The sequence below is a fragment of the Mandrillus leucophaeus genome, unplaced genomic scaffold (genome assembly GCF_000951045.1).
Source record: "Mandrillus leucophaeus isolate KB7577 unplaced genomic scaffold, Mleu.le_1.0 Scaffold86, whole genome shotgun sequence".
In the NCBI taxonomy this organism is placed as follows: Eukaryota; Metazoa; Chordata; class Mammalia; order Primates; family Cercopithecidae; genus Mandrillus; species Mandrillus leucophaeus.
Genome location: NW_012109363.1, coordinates 1,688,373 through 1,712,727, shown reverse-complemented (window position 1 = coordinate 1,712,727; position 24,355 = coordinate 1,688,373). Strand labels below are relative to the sequence as shown.

General features: G+C 45.1%; 1 protein-coding gene across 1 annotated transcript in view; it reads left to right on the top strand.

The window, feature by feature from the left end:
• The window catches only part of PEBP4 (phosphatidylethanolamine-binding protein 4), a 222,212-nt gene that overhangs the window by 86,981 nt on the left and 110,876 nt on the right, over nucleotides 1-24,355 (top strand). The window contains exon 4 of the mRNA XM_011968814.1: nucleotides 19,901-19,999. Coding sequence (XP_011824204.1) covers nucleotides 19,901-19,999 — 99 coding nt within the window. The remainder of the gene's footprint in view (nucleotides 1-19,900; nucleotides 20,000-24,355) is intronic.

Below are 24,355 nucleotides of genomic sequence, written 5' to 3'. Positions count from 1 at the left end.
CATTCTGTGGATTTCTTTTAAATGAAAACACTTCCTTGAAATTGGAAGAAGACTTAGAAATCTCATGGCTGTCTTCCCTTAATTCGTTTCTTTCTTTCCCCAACAAGTTCACTCCTAAAAAGCTCAACATTGCCTCCCTCCTCAGCCATCCAATTGGGGTTTGGGCGAGGGGGTAAAATCACCATTTTCAGCCTCACAGGATGAGATGGGCTCCTCACGTGGAAGAGCTGGCAGTGGGAGGGAAGGAACCAGAACAAATCACGAGGGTCTGTCAGGTTGTGGTTCTCAGTTATGCCTTGTTTAGCACCCTATGGGAAGACAGAAACCCACACACACTAGGCTTAGAAACCAGAGGCTTCAACCCTGCAAGTATTTGTTTTGTGCTGCCAGTAGCTATTGTATTTCATACACCAAGTCTTCATCATCCCTTATAGTCCTTTTTGCCAGAAGAACCCTCACTATGTTGTAGTAACCCATTCGTTCTCCTAACAGCCCTTCAAGAAAGCAAGGTATTGAGATGAACCTCTCCCATTTTGCATGTGGAGAATCAGAGGCTAAGACAGGACCAGTCATTTAGTTCCAACCTCTGCCTCCCAACCAGCCCTTCCTGATCCACCAGCCTTTCCCCCAGGCCTTGAGCCCATCTAGCTCCTTTGAGCAGGGCACCGCCATGCCACCCCCAAAGCCCCCGCCTCTTCCTACGAGCCCCGCCCCTCCCAGCTGGGTAGCTCAACCAAGGGTCCACCCACCTCAACTGGGGCCGAATCCCGTGACAACCAACACCACGTCCTAAAGACTGAGCTGCCAGCCCAGCCTCTCACCCCCATCTATCTGGGCTTGGTCATCCCCAACAAGTGTGAAAAACGCCACCTTTGCAGGCCGGAATCTGAAAGAAATTGGAAACCTGCTGCTAACTCCATCCCCACTCTCTTCTCATGTTTGCTGTTATTTTTTAACACTTTTTTTTTTCTCATAAAAGCACTATCCTCTTCCCCAGAGCTTGCCTGTAGCGAAGGCATGGTCTGTACAACTGCAATTATTTCAGAGAACAGATGGAGTGAGGAGCAGAAAGTCTGTTAATAGTAATAGAAATGCTACATGTTAACCTGGACAGCACACGATGACAGTCCCATGACTACCCGTTCTGTTCCCACCAGCTGGGCAACCAAAGTAGGAATGAGATATTCACAAACACAGCCATCAGCCACGTAGCCACCTAAAGTTAGAACTCAAATTCCTTCACACTAGGGGCCCTGGCGACTGCGGCGGCTTAGGCCGAGAGCAGAGGAGGCCGAGCCACAGCTCAGCGCCAGGCCTGGCGGCATCACCCCAGCTTTGGCTCCACCGCTGAGGCTTCCTGGGTCCGCTGAGGCTCAGGCCTAACTTTTAGGCAAACGCTGAACTTGCCAGCCCTAACCAGGAGCCAACCCCACCAGTGCTTTCTATGGCTGCTCTTGGGAGGGAGTGTTAGGTCTGCTGAGCTGGTCTTGACTCCCTGAAGGCAGTGTCATGTATGAGGGAGTAAGTGAAGGGCCAGAGACTTCGGGTCTCCCAAGCCAAGGTGCAGGCTCCTTAGCAAGCAACACAGTGTCAGGGCCAGCATTCCAACGGGCTCATCCAGCTCTGTGGCCAAAAATCTCTTTCCCTTTCTAGAACATTAAAAAAACAACAAAAAAAAAGCTGTTTCCTAACAGAGAAAATGGGTACAATTCATTTCAACAAACATGTCTTAAGCACCTACTATGTACAAGAAAATATGCTAAGCACTTCAGGAGCAACAAAGAAATAATAATTGAAGGCCAGGCAGGTGGCTCACACGTATTACCCCAGTAATTTGGGAGGCCAAGGTGAGAGGATCGCTGGAGGCCAGGAGTTTGAGACCAGCCTGGACAACACAGGGAGACCCCGTCTCTACAAAAAATATGAAAAAATTAGCCAGGTGTGGTGGTGTGTGCCTGTAGCCCCAGCTACTCAGGGGGCTGAGGTTGGAAGATTGCTTGAACCCAGGAGATAGAGGTTGCAGTGAGCCGAGATCACACCACTGCACTCCAGCTTGGGCAACAGAGCAAGACCGTGTCTCAAAAAAATATGTATATATAATAATCTAATAAGAGAGGCCAAAAAAAGCCCACACAGAACAAAATACATAGCAGAATATGGAAGGTGCCCCAGCAAAGGTACAAGCAAAATGCTATTGGGGTTCAAAGAATGAGGACGGCTTCTCTGGTCCAATACTTCAAAGAAGTATTCATAGATGAGATGAGTCTTGAGGAAGGAGAAGGATTTTCTGATGGGCAGAGAGACTACACAAATAAAGGCACAGAGGTGGGGAAGCAAGAATCACGCTGGAGATCAGAAACATCCTCCGTCTGCGTGGGCACGTGTATGGCTATGATGGGGTCCCCTGGGCAGGCTGACTGACAGCTGGAGGTGCAGGGCCACAGATGCCAGGTTATGAAGTTTATATTTAGGGCCTAAGTCTGTAGCGAGCTGTTCTTTAGGAAGATTATCGGGCACAATGAGATTGCAAACGCCAATTCTGCATCTTTCCAACTCTGCATCCACTCACCTCACGTTGGTAGCTTGGACAGACCGTGGTGTGAATATCACCTGTGGAAATGAACAAGTGCTACAAGTCAGAGCCTGATTTTTTTTTTTCCCCAGAGAGTCGGTTTACCAAAGCACCACTAGCTTACTCCAATGGTAAGCAAGCATGCAGTGAATAGGAAGAGAGGTTTAGAGGTTAGAAGGGCAGTTAGGATGCTATCGAAATAGAGGCAAGAGCTAGCACAGACCTCACTCAAGGGTGTCAGAAAGGATGGGGAAAGGTGAGGATAGAATCCAGAGACTGTAAACTCAGAAATCTGTAAGAATTGGGCGTGACTTTGAGAGGGAAGAGTTGAAAGATGATTCATACTTTGAATTTGACAAAATGGTAGTGCCATTCATAGAAACAGGTTAAGTCTGAGGAGGAGCTGGTTGGGATGGTGGATATGAATGTAGCCTGGGAGATAGAGATATTTGTCTGATTGCTAATTTACTAAAGAAACGATCCACACCCTTTGTTGCTTAGGAGCTCTTTTTTTCTTTCTTTTCCATCAGTTTCCTCTTCTCTCTCCCTTTCATGCAGTATGGATAATATCTTAATTCATCATTTGACATGTAGTGATTTTTGCTGCCTGCTTGGCTGCGGATGAAGCTTTGAAATTTACATACGTTTCTCAGCTTTGTTAAGACAAAAAAGTTGCAGTGACCCGGGGAACACAGCACAGGCTTTGAAGAGGGGACAGAGTACAATGAGGATTTGAACTCGCCACCCGGCTGGCCCACACCCCTTGGCACACAGCCAGAGCCATGTGAGCCAGGCGAGAGCGTTCCTTCCCCAGCCATCTTGAGTGGGCAGATGCTCTAGAGGGACTGTCTTCCCCAGAGGACTGGGCAGCACAGTGGCAGAAGGCACTTGATTCGGAGACGCCGGAACATGTTGCCAACAAGTATATGTTTGTAGCATGGATGTTTTAAATTGCACAAGTGTCCAGAGACCTAGGTGTGCAGGAATTTGCAACACAAAAACAAATACCATATTGTTCTGGGTAAAAGTCAGCTCCAAATCTGTCCCTCTACCCTCTGAGCAGGGGGAAGAGAGTGGAATTTGGAGACGAGGGATATGATTTTGAACCCCAGCGAAGCCATTCACTTATCTTACATTTGTTGATCACTTCACATATGCCAGGCATTATTCTGAGCCGTGTATTAATTCACTTAATATGCATGCAGTCTAAGAGAAAAGCACTATGATTATTATCTCTATCTTATACATAATGAACCTGAGGCTCAGAGAGTTTAGGCAGTTTGCCCAAGGCAGCACAGCAGCTGAGTAGGATTCTTGTCTGAAGTTCACTGCCTTGGACAGATACCCTGATCCCTCTGAGCCTCCATTTTTCCATTTATAGACTCAGAATAATAGTGTCTGTTTGGGATTTTCCCTGCAGTGGCCCCTTTTTCCTAGCATCACACTACTGATGTTTACACATCTGTCTCCCTCAGTAACTGTGAGCCATTCGAGGCAGGATGTAGGTTGGAGCCCCAGGGAGCTGAACTAGTGAAGAACCTGGAACCTTTTACTTGAAGAGCAGGTCATTGAAAGCCATGATAACAGTTTTCAAATATCTGAAGGGCTGCCATAACAAGCAGGACAGGGCCTGTTCTAATGTCATTCTTGGAGACAGTGTGAGTTTGAAGAAGGTATTCTGGGGCTCCAGGGGACATAGCGCTTTCTAACAACCTGAGCTGTACCAGAATGAGCTGCATTCCCAGGATAGCGGGGGACCCATTGCTGGGAGGCCGTGGAAGATCCTGGATGATTCCTGCTAGGTTTACTATAAAGGCAACATGACCCCTATTCCTTCCAGTGTTCCAGGATTCTGTAATAGTCCCATTCCCAGGTGAGCTTAGTCCACCCTGGGGACAGGGAGAGGACCAGAGGGCTGCCTGTGAGATGCTGTGTCTCCGTGTGCACCAGTGTTCCCGGGCCACTTCTTTCTGGCCCCACCAGAGATGCTGGGAAGCTCAGTCTCTCTGGCTCCAGGCAGCTGGAGATAGACCATTTGGAGGAAGTCTTCCGGCTGTCAAGGTCACTGCTGCTCCAGGGACCAGTGGGAAGAATTGCTGATGTTATTTGTTCACAATAACAAAACCTGACCCACAGACGTTGCTTCACAGTCTTAAAAATACTTTCATGCTTTTAACTCATTTTATTTTTACAATAACCCTGCTGTGTGAGATCAGTAAACCATTTTGGAGATCAGTAAACTACACCTTAGTGAGAGTAAATAACTCCCCAAGCCACAGCCTCTATGTAGAACTGGGGCTGGAATCCACAGCCCCCAGCATTTACTTATTTACACTTGAATAACCTCTTCACAATGTTAGGTCGCCTTTCTGAAGACCAGCCTCTGGCATCCACTTGTCAGAAGTGACCTAGGTGTTAATAAAAATGTGTTTGGGTACAAGGGGAAAAAATCCCTATCATAGGAGACTAAAGGATTGGTTTGTGTCATGCAACAAGAAGTCTAGGGGCTGAATCCTGGGCTGTTTCAGCCTCAAGGACTGGGCTCTTTCCATCTTTTTGCTTTATCATCTTTAGCACATAGGTCTTCAGCCACACACTTGTCCCCTCTCAGTCACAGGATGGCTGCAATACACCAACATCACATTCACATTCCAGGCAAGAAGAAGGAAATGGGTGAGGGGACAAAAGACACCAAGGGTTTTCTTCTCCAAGTGAGACTTTGCCTTTATTCAGGAAGAGATCCCTCCCTAGGGATGTCTCCTACATGTTCTGGAACAGAATATGGCTGCCTCTCAATGCAGTAGAGGCTGGGAAATCCAGTGTTTTAGCTTCCCAGCTTCTAGAATAGAGGCAAGCAAAGGAGGAGGATTCCCTCATCCACAGCAAGTACACAATACCTCATTCTCAATGTGTCAGAGCATGCCGCGAACCCCAGCTCCTGGGTGGAGGTGCCTCTGTCCTCATAGCCCAGGATGTGTCTCTGTCCACAGCTACGGAGAGGAAGACTGGCTGCTGGACACCAGCCTGAAATTCGAACCCGTCCTTGGGGATGAAAGGCTTTCGGCTCTAGGGGCAGCACCCGGCTTGCATCCTGGCGGGCCCATCAGCCCTGGCGAAGAGCAGCTGTTACACTCAACCTCCCCCAGGAAGAAGGCTCTTAACTAGATTTCCCATACAGAACTTGGTGGGGGAGGCTCAAACACAACCAGCCCACTGTGGGCTAAATTTGTATGGCAACCAACATCATCACGAATAGTGGGAGCGCAAGGCGACTTGTGTTTGTGACTTCAGTTTCTCAATTGGATGCTCAAGCCCCGTCATCTCCAGGACCCAGGACACAAGGGTCCCCAGCCAAGGTCAGAGGAAGATTGTCCTCTTTATGAAGAAGACATATAGTCTTCTTCTGAACTGAACTGAGCTCACTGATGAGGAGGGGAGAAATCTGGGTTGTAGTCAGTGATAGATTTGGCTATGGACTTTGGGGGAATTAGACTTTAGGGTTGTCATTCTTGTCCTTAACTCTACATTAGAACACCTGGGAAACTTATAAACCAACAGCAACACCTCAGCCCCACTCCAGACTCCTTCAATCAATCAAAACCTCCACCCGGTAGGGCCCAGCCTTGGTAGCTTGAAGAGTTCCCCTGGTGATTCTCACATTCAGGCAGGGGTGAGACCATTGCCTTGGAGAAAATGGCCCTCCACTAATCATGACTGTGAACCTTAACCTAGCCAGGTCAGCTCAGTCTCCTATTCAAGGACAAGAGAGTGCAGGAGACAATAACCCACATTCAAAATCACATCACAGCCTGTAGTCCCAGCACTTTGAGAGGCCAAGGCAGGCGAATCACTTGAGGTCAGGAGTTCGAGGCTAGCCTGGCCAACATGGTGAAACCCCATCTCTACCAAAAATACAAAAGTTAACCAGGTGTGGTGGTGTGCACCTGTAATCCCAGTTACTTGGGAGGCCGAGGCAGAAGACTAGCTTGAACCCGTGAGGTGGAGGTTGCAGTAAGCAGAGATCACACCACTGCATTCCAGCCTAGGTGATAGAACGAGACCCTATCTCAAACAAAACAAAACAAACAGAAAGAGGGATCATGACATGCTAGACAGTCCTCAGCTTCCTGTAGGCTCCAGACAGGCTTGATGGATATCTGAGTCTTAAGGAGTCAAGGGCCCTGTTTTAAAACATAACGGGGATTTCTTCTTACTGGATATGGTAAGACACACAGAGGGACATGATGGTGATGAAGGAAGTTTATACTCACAGATGTCTAGAAACAGGAGGCACAGCACACCACACAGGGCCACATGGGGAAACACCGGGGTCAGTCAGGAGGCAGAGGGAATAAGGGGGAAACGTATGCAAGAACTTTTACTGTGGTTTTTGACAGAAGGCATGGATGAGACAGGGTAAGCAGAGTAGATAGGTTTAGGATTGGCTGATCTGAATAATTCTGGTGGGCTCTGGGGTACAGGGGCTGCCTCTTGTTGTCTGGTGTCTGGTCAAGGGATGATTGGGACTAGGGACAGTGACCCCGCCTGATAAAGGAGATGGGTGAGGGTGGGGGCTCTGAGTGGGTGGCTGGCATTTGAAGAATGTGCTCTGGGGTGGGTGTTTGCTATCTCTAGGAATTAGCCCTGAGAAGGGCAGTCTCTCCAGGTCAGCAAGGCTCCAGGTGTCACAGCATCAGAAAATACAGAAAATAAAAACAGTCCCCACCTTGCCAGTGCTTCTAGGACTCAGGACTATCTCAGTGTCTGCTGAAGTCTGATCACATTCCATCCTAAGGATACTTTTCATTTCTCCTCTTGGGGAAAGGCAGACACACAAAGACTCCCCAATGGCAAGGCAGGAGAGGGCCCCAGAGATTTTTCTTTCTGTGTCAGGAAAGCCCCTCTCCCTAAGCATCTTAGCTCAGGTTGCTATAACAAAACTGCCATAGACTGGGTGGCTTAAAAAATACACTCTTATTCTCACAGTTCTAGGGGCTGGGAAGTCCAAAACCAGTGTGCCAGCAGATTCAGTGTCTGACAAGGGCCTGCTTGCTGCTTTGTAGTCAGCCTTCTCACTGTGTGTCCACAGAGAGAGAGGGAGGAAGTGAGTTATCTAGCATCTCTTCTTATGAAGGCACCTATCCCATCACGAGGGTTCCACCCTCATCACTACCTCCCAGAAACCCCATGTCCAAATACCATCACCTTGGGAGTTAGGGCTTCCACATATGCATTTTTGGAGATGCAAACATGCAGCCCCTGTCAGCATTGCTGCACTACAGAGGGTGTGGCACACTGGTCTGCCTCCAGGAATGACCACTTTTGTGCCATGCTGACCCATCTCTCATACGAATTGGTCTGCTAGCCCCCACTGGCCTTTATTGTGCCCATTCTTATCCACCCCCACTGCATCATATGCAGGAATTCTCTCTCTACAATCCACCCCGATCATGTCACCCCCTACTCATCCCCTGTCCCCACGCCCTGCATCTATAAACCTCTTCTGGCACATGCTCATCTGCCCTCATCAATCTTGCTAGGCTCATTCACTGCCACTCCACTTCACCTTTTGGCCTGGTGAATTCCACCCTCCAGACACACTACACAACATGCTGCTCCCTGCCTGTGGATGTGCTGCTTCCTTTGCCAGGCATGGCCTTCCCTCCTGGGCACACTCCACTCCTCAGGACCAGCTCAGCTCAGTGGTAGCATCCTCTGCAGGTCTTTATTTGGTCACCATGAGCAGGGCTCATCATCTCCTTAGGTTTGCTTCTCCAGTGCTAGATATATGCCTGGTTATAGCACAGAGGGTCCTTGGACCCTCTGCACACATATCCAACTCCCCCAGTAGGCTACTATGTCCTCAAAGGCAGAGGCTGTGCCTCTCTCATCTCTTATGCCAAGCCCCTAGCATGGTGCTTAGTATATGAAAAGGGCTCAGTCAATGCTTGTTGAGTGAGTGAATGAATGAATGAATGAACGAACGAATGAACGAACAATGGAACTACCTGGGCCACACACAATATATAATTTATTTGTTCAAAAATATTTATTGAGTGTCTACTGTGTGCAGACACTGTGCTCTACTGGGAATATAATGGCAAGCAGAAATAGACGCCATCCCTCCTTTCAAGGGGGTCATACTCTTGTGGGGGACACTGACATTAATCAAAAACTATGCTGATTAATGTATTATTGACTACAAACTGAGATGAGCATCAGAGTGAAAGAAATGCAAGGATGATTAACAAAGGAACATAACCTAGAATGGGGCTCAGGAACACTTCTCCAGAGAAATGACCTTGAACTGAATTCTGAAGTATGAATGAAAGTTAACTAGTTCCAGGGATGGAGTGTTCTAGACATAGAGAAAACATATGCAAAGGTGATGAGTGGGGAGGGAGCAGAGTGAACCCTAGAAATAGGAAGGCCCATGAAACTGGAATACAGAGTGCAGGAGAATGTGTACAAGATGACAAGGACAGTGGGCTGATTGCAGGGTCAAATTGTGCAACCCCTTGTAGAACACATTAAGGATCCAAGGGAAGCCAGAGAATGATTTTAAGCAGCAGGATCACATGATCTATTTGTGTTTTGAAAAAAAAATACTCTGGATCAGGGTAGAAAATTGCTTAGGGTTTCAAAGAGACCAGTTAGGAGGCTATTCCAGTAGCCAAGACAAAAGATGATGGTTGATGTGGTGGTAGTGGTGATGCGGGCGAAATGGGTGGATTTGAGAGCTGTTTGAAAGGCTGAATTGACAAGAATTGGTGGTGGATTGGAAGAGGAGGAAAAGAGGGAGGAGCATGGCAAAGATGGTGCCCCGGTTTCTGGTTTGCATTTCCAGATGGAGGGTGCCTTTATTTGCCAAGATAGGACACTCTGAAATACCAGGCAATGTTGTTGGACGTGATGAGTGTGAGGTGCTCTGAAAGAGCCAAAGGAAGATGGAAAGTGGGTCATTGGACATAGGGTCTGGATCTCAGAGGAGAGCTCTAGTTTAGAGAAATAAATGTGGCTGTGGGTTTATGTTCCTGAGACGGAGGTTAGGGTGACACAAGAAGATAGCTGACCAGGTACAGTGGCTCACGCCTGTAATCCCAGCACTTTGGGAAGCCGAGGTGGGTGGATCATGAGGTCAGGAGATTGAGACCATCCTGGCCAACATGGTGAAACCCCATCTCTACCAAAACTAAAAAAAAATAGCCAGGCATGGTGGTGCCTGCCTGTAATCCTAGCTACTTGGGAGGCTGAGGCAGGGGAATCACTTGAACCCGGGAGGTGGAGATTGCAGTGAGCTGAGATTGCACCACTGCACTCCAGCCTGGCAACAAGAGTGAAACTCTGTTTAAAAAAAAAAAAATTTTTTTAAAGACAGCCCAGGACCCAGCAGTGGGGAAAAAAAGGCTTGAGGAAGAAGAATGGGATGGAAGCACAGAAGTCATGGGAAGAAGGTATTCCTATAAAGAAGGGGTGGGCTGCCATGTCAACTGCAGCTGAGACGCCAAGTGTGATGAGGATTGGAAAACATCCATTGGATTTGGTGACATGGAGGTGGTGATCTTAGCAAGGGCTGCAGCAGAAGCGATGGGGGCAGATTGGATTAAGGAGTTAGTGGGAAGTAAGGAAACAGAGGCTGAGGGTGTTGACAGTTCTTGCGTGGATTTTGTCTGTGAAGCAGGGAGGAGACAAGGATAGGGGAAAAGCAGGGGAGGATATGGGGCCAAGGAAGATGTCTTTAAAGATGAAAGAGACTTGGTCATGTTTTAATGATGAGGAGGAAAAGGAAAATGTAATATTCAAGAGAGAGAAGGTATTGCTGATGATGGGGAGAGGATCCAAAGCATGACAGAAGAAGCGATCTCTTCCTTCTTGGGGCTTGAGCCACTCAGTTTCTCTAAGACAATGGGAGGGGAGAAGAAGAGGTTGGGGGCAGATGCACTGGGGAGTTGCAAACCTTGAAGAAGATCTTGAAGGACTATTTGATGGCTTCAATTTCCTCTGAGAAGTCATCAATGAGAATGTTACCTGATAAGAGAGGGGTCAGGGGAGTTAGGGGAGATTGCAGGTTGGAGATTTAGGGATATTGGAGAAGGCTTGAAATATTGGAAAGTCATGAGTAAGGGTGGGAGGGCAGGTTGACCAGAGAAATTTGGAGTGGCACTCAGGGCCTGTAATGAAGCTGGTAGCCAAAACTATAGGGTGGGGCCAATCTCTTCTGTAATGTGACTTTCCTCTGCAGCACTCACTGCTCAGGTCATACACGGAAGTAAAGGAAAGCTGGGTTTACCCAGCTTTGGGGTTTTGTCAGGAAAATGTTCAAATGACAGAGGACAAGGGAATTCAGGTTCTGGCCATTTAAGTTGATTAAGACACAAGTGAAGAAAATCACTGCCATGCAAAATTATCGGCTCCCACTGATGGGCTTTGAGAAAGGAGTTATCAGTGGCCTGGAGGTCCTCGTTGAGGTTGAAGACTACTCCCAGTAGACTTAGTTGAAGAAGCAAGCTGGAGAGAGAGGGGGTTATGGCTAGAATTAGTGAGTTTTGGAGGTGGAGCAGTTTGGGGGATGACAAGCAGCTTCAGGGTGTGGCTGTGGAAGTTGATGGTTGAGATAGAGAGGGAAAGATTGCCTGAGATGGAAAGACCCAGGAACCAGAGAGGCCATGGTGTTCGGTGAGTGTTCCACATGTTTGCTAAACTCACCAGAGTAAGAGCAAGACTCAAGGACAAGAAGGAGACTAGGAGCAGGTGCCACACTGTCTTTGGTGAATGTAGCAACCAAGAAGTCATAGGTGACAGCAACCAAGACAGAAAGAGGATGTATTCAACAAATGGCCTGTGTCACAGAGAAGGCACCAGGGTGCAATGGCGTCTACCCAACCTCCTGACCCTGGAGTTTATGGTATGTGAGAGAACACATACCACAAGAGAGCAGTGAGGGGAAGGGGATCTTCAGGGGAAAACCAGGAGAACACAAAGAGGTAGAGAGCAATTGTTGGAGAGAGAGGATGGAGGGGAGATGGCTTGTTGTCAGTGGCAGCTCCAGAGCAAAGAATGGAAGGACTTAGAGGTAGAGGAGGAAAATAGGACTGGCTCAGAGACAAAGAAGAAAAGAACATTTCAGGCACAATGATGTGGTTGAGGACTGATGGCTGGGAAGGCAGGAGTGGGAAAGGCTTTGTACAACCCCATGTACAGATGGGGATTGAGGCTGGAAACCAGAAGTTCAAGAATGAGGCAAGTCCAGCCCAGACAGTTGATAAGAGCAGAGTTCCAACTGGGTAGCCCCTCTCCTATCTATGGAAATATTTGCTGCCATCTTGCTTTCCACTTACCCTGCTGCCTCCATTTTCCCTTACTCCCAGTTGGGACACATCTATTAAAATTATTTCTGGATAAATAATCCAATTTTAGAAGATACATAATCCAATTTGTAAATGGGCAAGAAACTGACATAGACATTTCACCAAAGATATACAAATAGTCAATAAGGACATGAAAAAAAACTCAACATCACTAGTCCTTAGGGAAATGCAAATTAAAAACATGAGATACCAGTTTACACCCGCTAGCATGGCCACAATCAAAAGACAGACAATTATAAGTGTTGACAAAGATGTGGAGAAACTAGAACCTTCATACACTGCTGGTGGGATTGTAAAATGGGGCAACTGCTTTGAAAAACAGTTTGGTAGTTTCTTAAAATATTAAACATAAATTTACAGTATGACCCAGCAGTTCCACTCTAGACATCTAACCAAGAGAATTGAAAACAAGTATTTGCCCAGAGACTTACAGAAAATGTTCACAGCAGCATCATTCACAATAGCCAAAGTGGAAATAAAGCAAATGTCCATCAACTAGATAAACAAATGTGGTCTCTCTCCATACAATGAAATATTATTCAACAATAAAAAGGAATGAAGTACTGATACATGTACAGCATGGATGAACCTCAGAAACATTATGCCGAGTAAAAGATGCCAGCACACACACAAAAAAACAAGCATTATGGTTCCATTTATATTAAATGTCCAGGAAGGGCAAAAAGGAGATTACAGAGACAGAAAGTAGATTCATGGTTGCCTGGAGCTGGCGGGGGCAATAGGGAATGACTGCACACATGGTACAAGATTCCTTTCTGGGGTGATAAAAATGTTCTAAATTTAGATTATGGTGACAGTGGCACAACTTTGTAAATTTTTTAAAAAATCATTGAAATGTATACTTAAAAGGGGTGAAGTTTATTATATGTAAACTATGCCTCCTTATAGCTGTTTTTTAAAACTTTATCTAGACAAATCCAGATCTAATTCTGCTTCTATGTCATCATCATCATCCCAAAGTACTGTGATTTGTTAGTGTGGCTTCCTGCACCTTGCTCATGCCCTGCTCCATAGTGCCCAGAGTCCTATTCCAGCAGTTGCTCTTCCCCCAAATAACCTTCAAAAGTGGAATGAGGATTCCCCGAGCTCTCCTTGCTTCAAAGGGACAAGGCCATCCCTCTTTACCTCTCAGCATCAGTGAAAGTGCACTAGAGACTGATATCTCCAGGATAACGATGATACACCTCCAAAATATTATGTGACTGCTGCACATTCCACATTATTTTATAAGTTTGGTTTATTTTTAGCAGGTAATATGTATTCACATGGCTTTAAAAATCAGTATGATAGAGCACACATATAGATGTATCTATCTCATCTACCCATATCAATACCACCACCCACAGCCTCTGTTAGTTTTTTAAGCACCCTTCAAGAGTTTGCTTATGTAAATACAAGCAAATGTGACTAAATATCTTATTTTCTCCTTATATAAAAGTAAAATAATAGATATGCTGTTCTGTACCTTGCTTTTTACACTAAAGTTATCCTGGAGAGCTTTTCATATCAGATCTTAGAGATCGTCATTGTTTTTTTACAGTTACAAAGTTTTCCACTGTGAGTACTTATCATTATTTATCAACCAATCCCCAGCTGATGGACACTTGAGTTATTTCCAACAATTTTCACTTCGTTTCTACTGTGACAGACAGGGCTGAAATGAATAACCTTATATACAAGTCATTTCATAAGTGTGCAGATATCTTTAGTTGGAAAAATCACAGAAATGGGATCACTGAATCAAAAGGCATATCACTCATATTATGCATTCCTATAGCAATGCATGCAGCCTCAGTTTCCCCGCAGCCTTGCCAGCAGAGCGTGCGGTCATGCTTCTAGATGTGCAGTGTCTTTGGAAAGAACTTGGATTTCATCCTGCCTTCTTCAAGTGGGATTAGTTTATTTTCATTTTATTTTATTGCGATAAGAACACTTACCTTGAGATCTACTCAAAAGATTTTTGAGTGTACAATACGATATTGTTCACTAGGGACACAATATTGTACACCAAGCTTTCTAGAATTTCTTTCATTACTGAAAGTCTATACTCATCAATTAGCAACTCCCCATGCCCCTCCCCATCCCACTCCATCCCTGGCAACCACCATTCCTCTCTGCTCCTGTGGGTTTGACTATTTTAGATACATCATGTAAGTGGAATCACACGATATTTGTCCTTCAGTGACTGGCGCGTTTCACTTAGCATAATAACCTCGAGGTTTATCCATGTTGTCACCAACTGCAGTATTTCCTTTTTAAAGCTGAATAGTGTTCCTTTGTATGGATATACTACATTTTCTTTATCTGTTCATCTGTTGATAGGCATCCTGTTGTTTCCTCATCCTGGCTATTGTGAATAGTGCTGCAGTAACACCCGGATTTCTATCCCCCAAAGTGTGATTGCTGGATCATATAAGCAGTCTGATTTTTACAGTGTGTCTAGATAGCTTCAGAATCTACCAAATAGGTGTTACAATCTGAGGGCAAGTAGATCACTTGGCTCAGCACCCTCATCTTTTAGGAGAAAGCCAGAAAAGAGGACTTAGCTAAGACCCACCAATCCATGGTATAATAAGAATTCATGGGCACCTATTAAAGGCTGGCATTTTACTAGGTCTATACCTCTACAGAAGTATAAAATAGTCTCTATCTCTATTTACAGCCACTCCCCATTGTTCCTGTTACCATCTGGGCTCCACCTCCTGTCAGTTTGGCTGTGGCATTAGAGTCTCACATGAGCACAAACCCTACTGTGAACTGCACATGCAAGGAATCTAGGTTGCATGCTCCTTATGAGAATCTAATGCCTGATGATCTGTCACTGTCTCCCATCACCCACAGATGGGGACCATCTTGTTGCAGGAAAACAAGCTCAGGGCTCCCACTGATTCGACATTACAGTGAGTTTATGATTATTTCATTATCGATTATAATGTAATAATAATAAAAATAAAGTGTACAATAAATGTAATATGCTTGAATCATCCTGAAACTACCCCCCCCCACCCTCATCTGTGGAAAAATTGTCCCACGAAACCAGTTCCTGGTGCCAAAAAGGTTGGGGAGTGCTGTCCTAAAGAATCAGGCAGCAGTGTAGGGTTAGGGACAGGAGGGGCCACAGGGAACATCAGAGCAGCGAGGGAGAGCAGTCTGCCACTGAGAAGACTTCCCCTGGCTATTGTTCAAATAGGAGAAGAATGAGGGTTCTGGGACTTCTCACCGTGACTTTTTTTTCCTTGAGTGCAAATCTTTTTGTCTAAGTATAAAAGCAATGCATTTTATTGCAGAAACTTCGGGAAATGCAAAAAATCACAAAGAAGAAAATAAAGTTCATCATTATCCCATCATTTAGAGATCATCAGTCGGCATTTAACTTTCTATTTTTCTAGTTTTCTTTCCATAGAGTCATATACATGTGTACGATATGTGGTTTTGGTCTTCTCTCCTTTTTTAAAAAACAGACAATGACATAGAATTCACAGGATTTGGCGATCTACCCATTGTTTCTACATACCTTAAAAACTCTGGAGATGAACACTAAAACTTTTGTTAATTTTATGGTCAAAGATTGGATCTTATTTTATTCTTTGCTTACCTTTCATGACTAGTAAACTTGTTCATATGGCTTTTGATCATTTGTGTTTTTTATTTTATGTGTTACCTACTCATGCTGTTCATCCATTTTTCTATTGAGTTATTAGTCTTTTTCTTATGGATTTAAAGAGTACTTTGTATATTAAAGATATTCACATTTTTTCATACATATTGCAAATATTTGCCCTCAGTTTATTGTCTTTGAATTTTATTTTGGACTTTTTTTGCCATATAAAAGAGTCAAAATTATATCTAGTTAGATATATCAATCTTCCCTTCATGACATTTACTGTTAACAGTTTGGTGTGTATTTTTTCAGACATTTTCTATGCATATGCTAATATATCTATAAAGATATATATATGTAGTTAGATATATAAAGTTTTCCTGCACATTTGAGACATCATGCACATTATTCTGTAACTTATTTCACATACTAGTATATTTTAGATAATTTCTTATATGAGTATATAAGGATCTAACTCTAACAGAGTGTTCTATTGCATAAATTTAATATTATGTTATTAAACCAGTTTTAAAGCTTGTTTTTCATTTTCATATTTAAATAAGGAAGTTTTCTGGTGTCTGAAAGAAATAGGGACCTAAGTTTATTTATTCCACATAGTGAGCCAGTTTTCCCAATAACATTTATAAAATAATCTATTTTTCCCCACTGATCTGAAATAACTATGTCATATATTAAATAACATTTTAAATAACTATCATATAGTAAATATACATATATTGAAAACTTGACTTTCTCTCTGGATTTTCTGTTTTGATTCCTTTACTTTATTAATCAACACCATATTGTTCTAATTATTGTAACTTAATAAGATACATTAATATCTCCAAAATTAATACCATCCCTATTTTATCTTTTTCAATATTGCCTTGGATAATTATTTTTCTTTTATTTACTTGTTTTTTACATTTATTATGACCTTTAGAATTATTCTGTGATATTCACAGAATATTTAGGATTTTGACTGGAATTGTGCTAGATTAAAAAATTAATTGAAGGTTTATTGACATTTTTACAAAATGATTATTTCAATTTAAAAGCATTGTATTTCTTTATCTATTACTACTATTTGAATGGAAATCCCTGTGGTCTTTCTCCAGAGTATTGCAGTTTTCAGGGTTTGTTTGGATTTTTTGCTCTGCTTTTCATCCTTTATTCTATCCTCATCATGTCTCATCATGTGCCTTCCTAAAGCCCATGTGTTATTTTTTGTTTGTTGAGACGGCATCTCACTCTGTCATCCAAGCTGGAGTACAGTGGTGCAGTCATAGCTCACTGCAGCCTCCTGGGCTCAAGCAATCCTTCCACTTCAGCCTCCCTAGTAGGAACCATAGGCATAGGCTACCATGCCTGGCTAGCTTTTGTATTTTTTGTAGAGACAAGGTTTTGCCAGTTGCCCAGGTGGGTCTTGAACTCCTGGGTTCAAGCGATCAGTCCATCTCAGCCTCCCAAAATGTTGGAATTACAGATGTGAGCCACCATGCCCAGCCCCAAAGCACACGTTTGATGATAGGAGTTGCCTGTTCAAGCAATTTCAGTGGATCCTGTTGCATAATAAATTCTAAGCAACTTATGACGTGCAGAGCTTTCTGTTCCCTGGTCCCAATACCCATTTCAACTTTGTCACCTACTATTTCTTTCCAGATGCCTTATGGCCCAGCCATTCCCCAAACACCCACCACTGCCTTTGCACACACCCTTACCTGTTCCTAGCGAGTGCTTTTCCTGATACTTTACCTGCTCAGCCTTTGAGATTAAGCTCAAAAGACAACTCTGCAGCCTTCCTGGACTACTGGGGTAGAGAGATTTAATCTCCCTTTTCCCTGTCCCGTCCATGCTTGATAAATGCTCCTCTGCTTAAGCATTTAGAACACCAGAAAGCATTTAGAACAACAGGGTGTGCCTGCCTCTCCCTGTTAAGGGGAGGGCCAGGACTCTTATCCATTTACTTCATTCATCTTACTCACTTCTTTCTCTCTCAATTCCCTCTCTTCCATCATACTCACACCTAAGTCCCTATCCAAGTTAAACCCAACTACCACATATTCAGCATGTGTACTTGAACAGTTAAAAAGCACACAACTATGAAATGTAATACTATCTAGTAACCTATTACATATCTATGGTATATTCATTTTCTCACTGTCTTAAATGACGATCTCACACCTTTTTCTGTGTCCCCAAACTTCCTACAATCCCTCTTCCCCTGATGAACTTGCCTCTAACTCATTGAAAAATACAAGCAATCAGAAGACAATTTCCTCATTCCTCACTATCTCACCTTCCATCGGAACCCACATCCTCTGCTTCTACCCAAGACCTAGCCCTTCACTTTCACTCTGGATCCTGTCCCCTCCCCACTTCTCAAAGTCCGCTCTTGTGACAATCCCCTTCCTCCTCTCTGTCATCCCTATTTCCCTTTCTATACTGGACCATTTGCATTGGTCTACAAACATTATCCCTCTCTCTAAAAAATATCTTGACTCTTCTTTCCTCTTTAGTTACAGCCACTCCATGTCTCAGCTGTCCTTCCTACCAAAACTTCCTTTTTTATGATCATCTTTAATAGCTACCTCCAAATCCTCATCTCCCATCTCAGCTCAGCCTGTTCCAACCAAGCATCAGTCCTTTCTACTCCACTGAAACCGGTCTTATCATGATAACAGTGATATCCAAGTTGTCAAATCGGATTGTCACATCTGTGTCCTCATCTGGCCCTACCTTTCAGCAGCATTTGATACAGCTGATCACTTTCTCTTCCTTGAGACGCTTTCTATCCTGGCTTTTGTAACACCTGCTCTCCAGGTATTCCCCCCACCTTTTTGGCTCCAAAGTCCCCTTTCCCTGATTCTCCCCTCTTCTCAATGTTAGCATGTTTTACAATTCAGCCATGAGACCTCTTTTCTTCTGTGTGTCTGCTCTACTGATTTAAAGACCATCTCTATATCAATGACTACCAAATTTGTTCACCCAATCCTGATCTCTCCACTGAACTACAGACTCTGACATGCATACCTGATTGTCTTCTGAGAGGCATTTCAAACTCAAGATGTCTAAACCAGAACTCTGAATGTCCACCTTCAAACAGCTTCCTCTCCAAGTCTTATCTGTGCCATTAAGTGGCCCAGTTGTTCAAGCCAGAAACACAGGATTCATCCTCAATTTCTCTTTCTCCATCCCCCTCCTTACTGCCCTGCCATTGAATCCATCAGCAAACCCTGCTGATTTTACCTAAAAATACTCCTCCAACTCATCTATTTGTTTCTGTCTCCATTGCTGCCGTCCTAATCCAAGATGCCATCATCCTTTACATGCTACTGCGAGTCTCTTAACTGGCCTCCTGACCTCCTCTCTGGCCTTTGGAGATCATTCATTTTCTACTCAGCAGCCAAAAGAATCCTCTAAAAACATAAATCAGAGCATATCACTGTCCTACCTAAAACCCTGAAGCAGTTCTGTGTTGCACCTTGAACAAAATCCCACTCCCTACCCAGGCCTAGAGAGCCCCCTGTGGCCTGGCCTCTGCTCCCTCCCCGATCTGCCATGTCCACCCTCCCCCTGGCTTGTCCCTGGCCACAATGGTGCTCTTCCTTGCTCCTCAAAGCCTACTTATTTTTCCCACCTGAAGACCTTCATAGCAGCTATTTTTTTCCTTCCAGAACACTTCCCACCTCTCATCCCACCCTGTTTTATTTTCATCATAGCAGTACTCACATGTTCCCTTGCTTATTTATTTATTTTTATTATCTATGCCTTTTACCTAGAATAAAAGTTTCCTGAAAGTATGAACCTTACTGTCTTGTGCTCTGTTGCCTCCTGGCATCTGGAGCAGCTCCTGGTACATAGTAGGTGTTCAGCAAAGGCTTGTTGAAGGGATGAATGAATCCTGGTATTCTTCATGATGGGTGCCGTTCTTGGCACACAATAAGTCCTCATGTATTTGTTGAATTGATAAGCAAGTCACTCCAACTACACTGGATGCTTCTTGAGGTTCAGAGACCTGTTTTAGGTTTCCTTAACTCCTCCACAGCACCCAGCACAGCGCTCGGAACTCCCAGGTGATTGGTACGTATATCTTGTTGGATTTATTCTTCCTCACAAAGGGGAAGCCAAGAGTCCTGCTGTCTGCTTCACAGATGCCATTTCTCTGAGAATGAACGTGATGTGAGAGGGATGTCACGAGAACAAGGACAAATTGGATAGGATGCCACGGGGCTACTCAGCCATTCTCAGTTGGAATGGCGGGAAAAGGAGGTCTGCCCGTGGTATTTTCCTATTTCAGCCATGACGCTACATTACCTTTTGGTACATGTGTTACAGGGCGCAACCTATATCCTGTTGATGGTGGATCCAGATGCCCCAAGCAGAGCGGAACCCACACAGAAATTCTGGAGACATTGGCTGGTAACAGATATCGAGGTAAGCAGGCCAGGAGGCACTCTCTGACTCATTTGGGGTTGTAGCTGGAAGATTATTATTCAGTGCCGTTCCCACCTCTCATCCCAGAGGGTTGGAGCGAGGACTTCCATGTCCCCTCTCCCCCAGCACTCAGCTGTCAGAGCCCTCCCAAGTTTTCCAACAATTTCAAAAAGTGTCCCAGGGCCAGTGGTATGCTGGTAACCCAGCCTTCTGGAAGGGTGGGGGGAGCCCTGATTTCTAGTGTTTGCTGATTTTTATGGTATAAATAAATACTCCCACCACAGGAGTGGTGATTTAATTTCAAGCTCCTGATGATTTAACAACTGACTCACACTGTTTCTGAAACGTTAACAATTGGCTTCAGCACACCACTAGATTTGGGGGCACTGAGGGGATTCTGAGACGTGCAGGTGGCAGAACCGGCCAAGGAAGTCCTGGAGCTCCTCCCCGTGATGGGGCACAGGGCGTGAGAGAGGCACAGCAACTTCCTTTTCTTTGTGTACAGAAACAAGTGGCCGCCTCTCATCTTCGTGTCTTTGTCATCATGATAATTGTGAAGGAGCCTGGCTCACCCTCTTCAGGGAGGGTCCTCAAATCTGGTGGCTTGTTTGTGCCATTATGTGGGAGGGAAAAGCTGTGTTGCCAAACAAGTTTCGGATACTCTGGGTTGAACTGAACTCATTCTGTTTCTAACTGAAGGGCTTTTGGAGATTTTACTAGTCTAATATGCACTATATCATATACACTGATTTCCCAATTGCATTTGGTTATTGAAACTTTCTGTTCATGAGTGCCTGGCAGTACTCTTTGGGGAAGTCCACACTAGCCTCAAACAGTCATGAATCTGTGCCTAGAACACCTGCAGATGGGCTTTGCAAAGAGTGTACAAAGGCATCAACCCTGTAAGATAGTGGGAACTGAGAACTAGAAAAACAAAGTTTGGCTGTGGTTTGGACCTTGGCTGGCTACCAACTCAGTGACCTCTGTCGGCTCCTCTGGACATTTCATCTTGCTCTGTAATATGGGAAACGTGCTGCTGACTTGCTGTGATTGTGATGAGCCAATGACTTACGATAGCACTTTGGAAAACAGACAATTCTGCAACTATGAGGGGTTTGTGTTTTTCCTTCCAGAACTGTGGGTAGAGGAAGGGGTTGAAATCTGAACTAGCTTCTGACCATCCTGAGCAAGGCAGGGTTCTCACAGCCACTGGGTGGGAGTAGGGGGGTGACAGGGGAGTTACCCTTGTAACCAGCTGGTGGCCCAGTGACCAGAGCCCCTCCCAGGGAGCTCGGGTGGACAGCCATCCTTGAGGTAGCCCTGCCTATGGCCCTGGAAGGGGCTTCCTCAAGGGAGACCCGAGCAGCAGCTTCGTGGGCAGTGCTGGAGCCACCTCTCTTACCCCACACACTTCCCTGGCCAAACACCATAAGCACACAAAGGGACAGAGCTGGGAGGTTTGAGCCATCAGGAAGCGGGAGGAGAGCGGTGAGCATGAGAGAAAGATCTGGCATCTCCCCTTCACCCCCCAAAGCTAGAATATTGTCATTTTCTGAACTTAGGCCTCCCCACAGTCTCAGGGATGAAACACTCAAGAGAGAAGTATTGCTCTGAAGGTCACATTCACAGCCACCCCAGGCACACAGGACTTCCTGTTAGGGAGCTCTGCTCAGCAGTCCTGAGGCCAAAGTGCGAAAGCAGCTAGGGATGGGATGACTTCAGAATTGAGAGGACTTGAGACCATGAGGCTGCCTCTCTTCCAAGCCTGAAGACCCCCCACTCCTCCACTCCCCTCACCCCCATACACAGAAGGGACATCTCACAGGAGTGAGTCTGTGCACCAAACATGAGTTTAGCCTCGGCAGCCCAGCTTAGAAGTAGAACAGGTGGCAGGTGACAGGTGGCAGCTGTCCGGCAAGGCTGCTAAGCCACAGAGCTTACCAGTGCCACCTGCCCGGGTGCGGCCCTCGGCCTTCCTGCTCAGGCCGGAGGAGGCTTGGGTTTCCGTCGCATTTGCACCGCTTCCCTCGTGAGTGTTCCGCAGAAACCAGCAGCAATATCCACTTGGCCCCGCCCACCTTCCCCAAAATTCCGCCAACCACAGAGACGGTGTCAACCAAATTCATTTAGGTCTCAGGTTCTAGACCTCGACCAGAGGAAGCGAAGGCTGTGATCAAACCCGGAGCACTTACTTTGTGTTGGTGTTCACCGCTGCTAAGTGGGTCTCAAACAGTTGAGTGCGTTCAAATTGGCAGACGAGCTTGTTAAAATGCAGCTGCCCAGGCACTACCCCACCTGCAGAACCGCCCCCTCGGTCGGTCTGGGGAGAACATGGCATTCCGGCTCAACAAGCATCCAGAGGGATTGAGCAGATTGAAGGAAGACTGTAGAGCGGGGATGCCTTGGTCCTTCCTAACATCACTCATTTGTGGAGCAATTTCAAGTGAAAAGCACTTTTAAAACTCTTGAAGCTCAACACCACTTTGTGAAATAGACATCATCCTCGTTTTATAGATGGGGAAAGTAGAGCCCAGAGAGGTTGAATGATGCTGCCTCTTAGCTAGTGGGTTAGAAAGGTGAGTCTTCAATCCACACCCCTTAACCTCAAGTCACATGCCTTCCCTGCCGTACCATGTGGCCTGAGTTCAAACCACATCTCTCCCATCAACTCCACTAGGACAAGGAGCCACTATCCCCTCTCTATAACGTGGAAGGCATCATCTCTGTGGTTCCCTCCACCACCCGCCGGCTCACTCCCAGAGTTCTTTTTCTGACTACCCTTTATGGGTAGATGCTTCCAGGGAACTGTCCCCAGGGAGTACTATCTTGTTAAATAGAACACGCTAGGTAAGTGTTTTGGACCCTGTAATGCTACACCCTAAACACCATCATTACCCAAACAGCCTCAGTAGGAAAGCCTGCCATAAAGTCTATGCAGACAGAGATTGACCATGGCCTGGTCGTTCACAATGACCACAGAAGCAAACCTGGTGGAACTTCGGCTGACCCTGATATTAGGGGGCCAGGTCAAACTGGATGGTAGATCAGGCCATGGCCATAGGAGCCCTTCAGTAGGGACCATTTTTTGATAGCCTATCTGGGTTGAAACAGGACAGCAACTAGTTTTTAGGAATACAAGAAAGATCTGTGGCACCCCCCAACCTCCATTCCAAAGAGGGGCTGGCGGGGTTTAGTACGGAGTAGGATAAAGCTCTGGAACTTTGGATAACTTAAATAAAAACTAGAAGTTAGATGCCTGGCAATAGGGACAAGGCATCCATTCATAGTACCCTTTTGTTCATTTAATTCAAGAAATAGATATAGAACACTATTCAGTATAGGACAGTGGTTAACAGCGAGGACTCTGGAGCCAGACTGCTGTGGTTTGAATTCCTAATCTACCATTATTAGCTGTGTGATCTTGGGCTAGTTGCTCAACCTCTCTGTGTCTCAATATACTCAGTCATAAGCTGGAGATAGTAGTATACCTACCTCACACTGTTGCTATGAAGCTTAAGCGCATTATTTTAAGGAAAGTGCTCAGAGCAATACCCAGAACACAGTAAGCTCTACATTGTTACTTGCTGTTATATTCTTATTATTGCTCTAAATCAGGTAGCTAGGCTAGCACTGGCATCACAAACGCAAAGAAAATTGAGGAAGGCTCTGCCCTCACAGGGCTTCTATTCTAGAGACCAAGGAAGGAATCCACAACTCAGTGGTGGTATTACGAGGCCCCCAGAGGCTGGCTTAGGGTGGAACTTCCTATACCTGTGTGTTTCCATCAACTCCGGAACAGGACTAGGCTCCAGTCTCCAAACCTGGCTAGGCTAGGACAGGCAGACACGGATACATAAGGCATGCTGTCCCACTTGGCTCCCTCTTTGAAAGGTTCTCATTGAGCAAGAGAGATTTCTAACTGAGCATTGACAGATAACATCTTTCTCCTCAACTGCAGTGTCCTTAGCGTTTCCTTAAAGATGATTTTCAGTTCTGATTCCATCTAACTAATAATCTTCATGCTGAAAGCTCGTTAAGATATCAATTAATTTGCATCATTCATTTTCAAAGAAACACTTATTGGTTCATCTTTTATTTGTCTCTGAAATTAGTGTTCAGGGCTTTTCATGCAGATATTTTCATTAGACTTTTTATTGTTAATGGGAATATTGAACACAGGAAGATGGTATATTAATACTTTCCACAAAGAATATCATGACTGGTGACAAAGAACACTAAGAACAATTAAGGAGACAAGAGTACCTTTTTACTTCCAAAAAAGAAAATCTTCCTAGAAACCGTCAATGATTCTAAAATTTGCCCTGAATATCTTTTTTGTTTTAAGAAAGAAAAGGA